The following is a 9,168-nucleotide window of genomic DNA, read 5'->3' as shown; positions in this document are numbered from 1 at the left end:
TCGTACTCCTCGTAGTACACGGTAGTACGAAAAGACGCTTCGTGCCGTGACGTCAGCACGTGTTTCGATAGTGTCGAGGCGGTTCGTCGATCGCGATCGAGTTTTAATTCTGCGTTTACGGGTGTGATCGTGTTCAAATCGCACGCGTGTGTTCGCGCACACGGTGGAATTAGTGTTCCAGCGTATCCTCGAAAATCGTTGGCGATCGTAAAGTGCCCCGCGTGCAGCAGGTATATACATACATACATACATACATACATACATACATACATAGTCGGCACGTCGACCGACCGCCATTATTGTTGTCAAGATGGCGTCGAAAGGGAAGCTAGCAACCGAGGTCAGTAACATTCATGGTTTTCTTTTATTGTTGAACTTGTTCGACGCTGGTTCGATGACGATACGCGAGCGAGATGAACGAGCGTGACATGCCCAAATCGATAGTACCCGCGCGATCATCCCGCATAATTGATCGTTTTGATCGATTCGGCGATCGGCGATCGTGTCGCGCGCTTCGTGCGATGCTCAGCCCATGCGCGGCGTTCAGGAACGTCATATTGTCCGGTAAACCACGCCCTTGGCTACACGTTATCGACTCTCTTTATCGATCGACTACTTCGTGTTACCTCGCCGAAACTAAGGAACCGAGTAAATATTTGGAAACCCGTTATCCCAGGTAGAAAACCTGTTCCTGCATTCTGGTTTCCAAACAATGCTGGAGACCGTAACTGTTTAGACTCTTCGGTGAAAGTTCTGTTTTCTTGACACAGTATCGGTGTCATTTAATTCTTCGATTTCCGTGAGTTATTTTTATTTCTGTAGAGGATTCCGTATATATTTGGAAAGCATGGTTGATCGATATTTGGAATCGAATAAAACGGACGACCGGTTAAAGTAAACGTTGCGTTTAGTTACCGTTGATGAATTGAAGAAAAAGCAAATTAGGTTAGAACGAATGAATGTGTCATAAAGGAAACGTCAGCCGGGTAATTACATTTTTACTGGATGATTCTTTGTTCGTGGAACACGGAACGTTTCATAACCACGAAATCAAGCATTCTAGAGAGACACTTGTCTGTTTGAAAATATTATTCACGTCCTGTTTCATGTATGCCCGTTTGTTTTCCCGCGAAGAATCTGGTCTGATGACTATTAAACTTGTTCACGCTTTGCGGATGATTCTTGCATGGAAAAGATCTCCAATCTATTTTGATATTTTACGACTTTCAATTACCTCGCGAGTTATAACACTATTCATCGTGAAATTCTTGTATCCAGTCTCTAAATTCTAGAGTAAACAGTATTTCGACACTGGCTGTTTGAATTTCAAAACATTCGGTCGTCTCGAAAACAGAAATATAACTGTGGGGTAAATGTTCAGCAGAACAGTGGACTAAAGGAAAATCTATATTTTCGAGTTAATTGTCCCTAATGGTGTTACTCATCAGACACAAAAATAGCTATTTCCCCACTTTTCAGAGTTACATCAAATATGAGCGATTCGCTGACGGAAATATGTTTAATGATAATTACCGCATTGCAAATTTATATGCAACATTCGCACTTTTTTAAAGTCAATATTTTTAATATCTTGGACGATGAATGAAATTCTATTACAGTTTTCATCGTGCCCCTTTTCTAAATATTTTTATAATTCCATAAAATCCAAAGTTTAATAACTGTGGTACTTCGGTTCTAATATATGTACTAATTTCACTTTAAATGACTTATGTACACATTTAGCATTTTTTATCAGAGAAGTATCATAATCAGTTAGTCAAACTTCCGACATTGATAATATAAACACATTTGGAAAGTGGCGATAAACCGTGAGGTGCGTGATACATTTCTTTAAAAAGCAGAAACTGGAGTTAAATCAGACAACCCACGATAAGGGCATTGAGATAACACGAGTATGATTACGTAGATCTGTGTCAAGGTTTGGTCAGCGTTTACGATCGCTATCCCACAGGAAAAAGAGGAGCTGCAAACTGAGGAATTCCTAAGAAAAGTCTAGAAACTGCCTTCGTAGAGGAAGTTTATAACCAATGGTTACACTTACATATCCTTGAGCCTTATCGCTGACGATATTGTTTTGACGCGGATATCGGCACAGCTAATTGAGCTACGAATATTTCGTGTTAGAAGTTAGTCCGACATGTAAACATAAACTCACACTTTGAATAAATTAGAATTTACAATAGATCTTCGCGCTTATTCTTCTTGAAATACACAAGTTACATGTTCCTACCAAAATTCATGCGACTTCTAACTATAATATATATTAATGCATATATATTAATATATATTATAGTTAGAAGTCGCATGAATTTTGGTAAGAACATGTAACTTGTGTATTTATTATAACATAATAAATATATATATGTATATAATATGTATGTCTAAGGAATTTTCTAAGTATAATCAGGATTTCTTTCAACATCGATGCTTCTTTTCTTTTCTTTTTTTTTTTTTTAGTATGTTATTATTTAACTGAGATTTATTAGAGTTACATCTGTTGTACTATTAACAAGCATTACAATCAAATATACGTAACAGTTAGGTAACAGTGAACAGTTTTATTTCGGTTGTACTCTTTGGAGAACTAATCGAGATCGGAAAATATATTACTAGAACTAAAAGTGAAATTCTCGAAAATTGTACGAATAAGTCATTCTTTGCTAATAGTTTATGCACAAGGAGGATGTTACATATTAACGACGGAGCCGTGTAGGTCGCATTCTGGGATCTCGTGAATAGATTTCATCGAATTCGGTTGTGCTTGGCAGGGTGCCACTCGTCGAACACGGAAACCGCCGCCTTATTTTTATGTATCACGAGGCATGACCTAAATTTTGGGGGGGGGGGGGGGGTCCATGGACGAATCGTCCGCATAACAGCGGCCATAATATAGAAAATTGGTACCCCCGGACAGAGTCGACAATGCCGATTAGCTGTGCAAGCCGTCTTTGTCCTGGTGACTCGACGAAAAATCGGTCTCGTTGCACACTGCACACTTGCAGCGTGCGCTTGTTCGGATTGTTGGAAATACATATATATTGTATACGCGTCCGCGATTACTTGTCTGGCGATCGTGACTATTTTGACGAAGAACGTCGACCCCGACCGATAATGACCGTTTCATACCGTTGCCCAGAATGCCGTGCTGTATTTTTCCGCTTTTTGATCCCCGCGTCGCCGTTGCACGCTCGTTTTCAAACGTTTCCGTTATCTGCAAGCATCGATCAAATCAGTGGGACAATATCGGGCTACGTTTCTACCTGAATAAATCGCTGCTAATCACCGTACGACGCGAAACGTACTCTTTTTCTTTAAACAATGTTAAGAATGATTTATTTTTCTGTTGGCGAATCAGATGAACTAAAGATTTATTACTCTACTAGATTGTGCGAAGTTTCATTGGGGCTGTAATCTTTTATTCGGTGATACTCTGTTTATATGAACTAAATCTTAGCAGTGCCTATTTAACAGAATTTAGTTTAAGAGTTACGAAATAATGAACATTACAAAATAGTGAAAAAATGATTAAATAGACTAATATGATATATGAGAAAATAAATAAATAGTCTAGTAATTAGACTGACACTAGCTTATGATAAGCAGTTTATTAAAACGTAGATTTTGCTATCATTTTCATACAATATTCTTAACAACGAGCAAACTGTTGCTTTTACAAGTAATTCAAAACTTTTAAATGTTTACAGTTTCGTTCCCTAAAATTCACATAAAAAGCGGAATACATCGTTAACGTCACAAAAGTTCCATGTTAATTCCTACAATAATAAACTTTCGTATACAATCCTGGTTTTCCAAAGTAGCCTGCAGCAATACGACTTTGCACAAACATTCGCGTACCAGTTAGAACGAATCCTCGGTAATTAGAATGTCGGTAACCCGATAGTTTGAATAATCAATATCCTGCTGTCGTTTGCAGTCCGGTCGCAAAATGCTCTATGAGTAGAATATTCAATGAATAGTAAATAGTGGATTCGCGTAAACGACGGTACTATTGTATGCGAATGTTAATTGTTTTTTTGTTGTTGTGGGAACAGGTTGACTAAGGGAGTTCTCGAGTTATTGGTTCGTGGATTCGTTTCAGTCGATGCCCGTAAGATGGCAGACGTTGGACAACATAAGCGCGACAGCGTTTGAATCCTAACACGCCGTCGCGGCGCGCGCCGTCGGGCCCGACGGTTCTCTTTTCTCTTTTTTCCTCGCTCCTCGGTCATCCCTCTTTGTCAATCCCGTCTCACCTTCGACGCTAATTTGAACGATACGGTTCGTGCTTATTATCGCTAAATTAGCCATTATGTCGTTATTTTAACGAGTCGATGTGTGTCAGGGGGCCGTGCACACGCTTCTTCCACTCTGTTCCACTGTATTTCCTCGTCCAATTTCTCTGCACCTCGATTCGACAACATTATGCTCGACAGATAGCCACTTCTCCGACAGAATTCTAGTTTTTAATCGACTTCCACATTCACCGATCCAGCAGTCAATTCTCATTTTTTTTATCACTGCGTTAATCGTTGACTGGCCGAACGTAGACTCTCTGGCACTTTCGACCTTCTACATTGTATATAATACTTACACGTACTATTAATAAAATTTTAGCGACGTTTATTTTACTAAATAAATTAAAATAGTTGGAAAATAATGAATATTAAAGAACAAGATAAAAACAAGTGTAAATAGGTATAAAGAAGGAGAGATTAAGATTATAATCGAGTTATCAAACCAAAGATATTACAATGGAATATTATGTTAAATCAGGTTAAATCAGAATAATGTAGGTAGATAGCTTCGTCCGTCTATATATTCATTTATACCGCCTTCGAGAATTTTCTAATTAATTTACGAGCGTCAGAAAATTATATTGCTAAATTAGATGTGAAATGTGATTACAGACAATTTGCTTTTAGCTACTAAAATAATTGGAACGATTCGCGTTTCGAACAAAATGTTATCATGTAAAAACAGATATGAACCTGAGCAGTCTCGCAACATTTAAAAATGTCCATTCTCACGTTCATAAATTAATTGGTCTACTAACGCCAAACAAGGTTTCTACTTTAGTCAAAAGCCCGACGAATCCAGTTTTTATGAAATGAACGATAAAAATACGATCCGACAGCAATGGTAACATTTCTTCTTTACTGTTTGTTGCAGCACTATTTCATTGCAGTTATTTTCGTCCCTCTGTTGATGTTCCTGTATCAGAATGTATTAACTTTCAGTTTTTATTCGATCAGTGCCGATTTTACTAGCAGCACAGATGGGTGTCGATCCAGGCTTGTACTCGTCAATGGTATCTGTTTTGAACAGGCTTCTTTTCGGATTCGAGTGCCATCGTAAAACACTATTTCCGTCTTATGACACTCCGAGAAGTATTATAGAAGCCAGGATCTCTCGATCACGGTGCCCGGTTCAGGCAACGCTGGAAATTGCATCGGCCAGATAAAATATAAATTTTCCACGTACAGCAGGTGCACGTGATTTTCCAGCGTGTTTGCCGCCGCGATAGAGTCGGGCGAACATGGTGGTTTCCGGCGACCCAGTGTCGCATCTTGATGGCACTTTCTGCCCGATTTAAGTTCAATTTTCTTTCGTTTATAATGAAACGCGGCCATACACGGAGTATTCGGTTTTCCAGGAAATTGAGACCGACTCGACCAGATCCGAATCAACGAAAAACTTGTTTGCTTGATCAAATCATTTAAAAAGGTACAGGAAAATAAAACGTTCATTAACGCTGGAACTATCTGATGTATATTGTTTTAAAACAATGACAAGATTTATTTAAATTTCATATGATTTCTGTTATAATATATGCTTGAATCACACAAGAAGTTTATCTAAGTATTTTCTTTTAAATACATTTTTATATAATCTGAGGAACCGTAAAAGAAAAAATCAGAAGTCAGTCATTCTGACTGGTTTGGTAGTTCTAGTGCTAAAGTCAATTATTTTATTCGATATAATTGTAAACAATAGAGTGCACTAAAAGCAGATTTTCTGTAGTCACATTTTACATCTAATTTAGCATTACAATTTTGTGGCATTCGTATTAATTAATTAGAAAATTCTCGAAGGCGGTATAAATGAATAAAGTATGAATTCTAACCATGAGGTATCATTTTCCCGTGAGACAACACCGTTAGTTTCAAATAAGAAGTTCAACGCCAACTGTTTATATTTTCGTAAGAACCTCGGATAAGAAGTTGAGAAACGTAATTTTTTAATTCATTGTAATTCCAGCCGGTTGCGATGTTCGCAAAAAATTTTGTACTCATTGTCTAGTAAACTAGTCCTTCTAACATGCACAAAAAATTGAAGCAGTTTGGTAGAGTCTAGTAGACTGATCCCTCTATCATCTAAAAAAAAACATTCAAGTCATTTAGTCCAGTTTAAAAAAAAATTATACCATTTTGGTATAACATTGTTATTAAACAAGTGGTCTTAAATATATGTCCGCTACTGTACATTCCAATGGAAAAGAATTTTGAAAACTAGTCAAACATTAACAAAGGTCAATGTACAGTAAATTCTCTCCAATTGTCTCTCGACTTGCAAACAAAAATTGACAATTTGGGAAGAGGAAATACGATTATTCAAACCTCGCGGCTCGTTTTTATATTTGTTGACAATCAACGACTATAAAAACGAGCCGCGAGGCTCTAATAATTGTATCTCCTCCTCCAAATTGTCAATTTTTGTTTACAAGCTGAAAGACAATCTGAGAGAATTTACTGTACTTGCTTTTGTTATTACGCTCCAAGTCTACCCTGCTCTTCCCTATACAGTAAATTTTCCCCAATTGTCTCTCGGCTTGTAAACGAAAATTAACAATTTGGGACAATCCTTGCGACTCTTTTTTATAGTCGCCGATTGTCAACAACCATAGAAACGAGCCACGATGCTCGAATAAGCTCTTCCCAAATTGTCCATTTTTGTTGACAAGCTGAGGAACAATTGGAGAGAACTTACTGTATTTCGAAGACTGCGGCGACCATTTCGCTAGTGAAATATAGAATAATAGCAGTGCTATCAATAAAGAGACCCGGTCTTTTGTTCTTTGGCAACGCGTACGTATCCGAGATATTTTGTGTACGCGAGGCAGGATTCGTCGATGTAAACACGTCCCGCAGGAAACGTGGCTGGTTTTATTGGACGTAGAATCCCCGACGGTGGTCTCCCAAGGATACGAGGGATGGCCCGTATCGAGGATATCCGAGATCCGAGGTCAGACCCGTGACAGTGAAGAGGCTAGATTCGTCTCGCGAGATCTGGCTCGATCCAGCTGTTTTAATGGCGGACTTCCGCGAGACGACGTGAACACCGGAGGGGTCAACCCACGCGGCCAGGGACCATAATTCCTGGGAAGGAAACCCCCGGGCCCTCTACATTGGCCCTTTTAAAGTTCTTTAGCGTCTAATTCGCTCTCGCATCCGCGCTTCTCTCCTTAATTATTTAAATGCTGTGGTCGTGACGATCATTTTTTCTCCTCCATATGGATTCGATGGTGGTCCATGGTTGCGGGATTGCCACCTGAAATGGCACAGATTCGATGGAATTAGAAATTGTTTTGTCTTCTAAGCAATTAGTGAAACGATGTGACACATGGAAATCGTTAACCTCTCAACCGGAAATTAACACGTTCGTTGTCAGCGTTACTAGTTATATTTATATTTCTGTCAGCGTACATAGTTATATTTATTGTATTTATCGTATTAAATACATCGTATTCTCTTATAAAATATGATAAAAATATCGTGAAAGAGAAGCTATAAATTCTCTAAATATCGTGTTATGTTTTACAATTTTAAATAATTATATTCACAAAGTTAATTTGTTATTCTTTACGTGAAATACAAATTCGTGGTTGACGCACGTGTGTGACGCTGGTAGCGAACGTGTTAACTTTTGTTCAACTCGTTTGACAATGATGATCTGTTTCTTTACAGTTAGAAGTTATAATATCAAGCTTAAAGTAAAAAATAACAAAAATCGCTTTTCACTTCTCGATTGTTTATTTTGACAAAATATTTCGTGAAATGCTTCGATGATATATAAATCGAATATCTCCAATGTAAAAGAAATTAATTGAACAAATTGAAATAATTATTTCGCGATATGATATTCCTTGAAGCAATGAGGCATACACAAAGTAACGTTATATGTAGTCGAAACACCAAAATCTCGATCTTTTCACAAAACTTTTAAATAATTAAATATTTCGTCATAGCCGATGCCAAAGTTTTGCAAAAGAAAATTATGACAATTGGCTAGAGCTGTTGAAAGTGCAAAATGTACAGAACCTGGCAAACAATCATTTAGGTTGATGAGCGTTAACTCTTTATCGTGGTATTTTCTTTGCAGCTATAATGACGAGAACTTTCTCGATTGCAATAATTCCTTGGAAGGAAGAGAAAATATTTATTCCGTGTCTTTATTTACTTGAATAGTTGAATATTGTTGATGAGGGAACAAAATTTTATTCAGAAGTAGAAGAAATGAATGATATTTATATTTAATACTCACAACTGCGTTAAATGAAATAGGATTCTAATTTTGTATCAACTTAGAAGAAATAAATAGCATTTATATTACATAAATTATGTTTGAGATCTTCATCGCGATTCTGACTCGTTATAGTGCAAGGGATTAACCCTTTGCAATCGAGTGGCGACTCTGAAGCGCCATTAAAAATTGGTGTACTATTTTTCAAAATTATTCTAAGAGCATCAGACTCGTTTATATTTAAAAAAAAAAACTGTTAAAAGTGCATTGTACTTGTCAGTAGGCTCAATTTCATGCGCATAAATTGCAATCAATTATATAAAATAAAAAATGAAATCATGCTTTGGATTTCGAATTCAAATAGTTTCGACTGCAAAGGGTTAATATTAGGTTACTACGAAAAATCTCCATCACGAATCAGACTCCTCAAAGTACGGCAACATCAACTGTTTCGTGCATCGTTTAGAATCAGTATCACCGAAGTTGTCGAGACAAATTGGAACGCGATCATGCGAAACAAATAGAAGGAACTTTTCGGTGTTTAAATGTCAGAAACGTGGAGGGCACAGTTCGTGGGAATATGACTAGAATAAGATTAATTGTGGAGGGTGTTTCGAACCCAAGGGA

At 37.5% G+C, this 9,168-nt stretch overlaps 1 protein-coding gene and 1 long non-coding RNA gene across 6 annotated transcripts in view; one reads left to right on the top strand and one right to left on the bottom strand.

The window, feature by feature from the left end:
- Nucleotides 1–48: 48 nt before the first annotated feature.
- Nucleotides 49–9,168, top strand: part of Atpalpha (sodium/potassium-transporting ATPase subunit alpha) — a 200,006-nt gene continuing 190,886 nt past the window's right edge. For 3 of the 4 annotated variants that reach the window (XM_076527893.1, XM_033481350.2, XM_033481349.2), the window contains exon 1: nt 51–340. In XM_076527893.1, coding sequence (XP_076384008.1) covers nt 311–340 — 30 coding nt within the window. In that variant the 5' untranslated portion in view covers nt 51–310. Of the gene's footprint in view, nt 341–9,168 lie in introns of all 4 variants that reach the window. The other variant, XM_033481351.2, reaches the window with a different exon arrangement.
- Nucleotides 3,596–9,168, bottom strand: part of LOC143261380 (uncharacterized) — a 75,259-nt gene continuing 69,686 nt past the window's right edge. For both annotated transcript variants that reach the window (XR_013035518.1, XR_013035517.1), the window contains exon 2: nt 3,596–7,569. This is a non-coding gene — a long non-coding RNA (uncharacterized LOC143261380). The remainder of the gene's footprint in view (nt 7,570–9,168) is intronic.

Source organism: Megalopta genalis, unplaced genomic scaffold, assembly GCF_051020955.1.
Source record: "Megalopta genalis isolate 19385.01 unplaced genomic scaffold, iyMegGena1_principal scaffold0050, whole genome shotgun sequence".
Lineage (NCBI taxonomy): Eukaryota > Metazoa > Arthropoda > Insecta > Hymenoptera > Halictidae > Megalopta > Megalopta genalis.
Note: the sequence above shows the minus strand (reverse complement) of the source record. Positions and strands in the feature narration are given on the sequence as shown.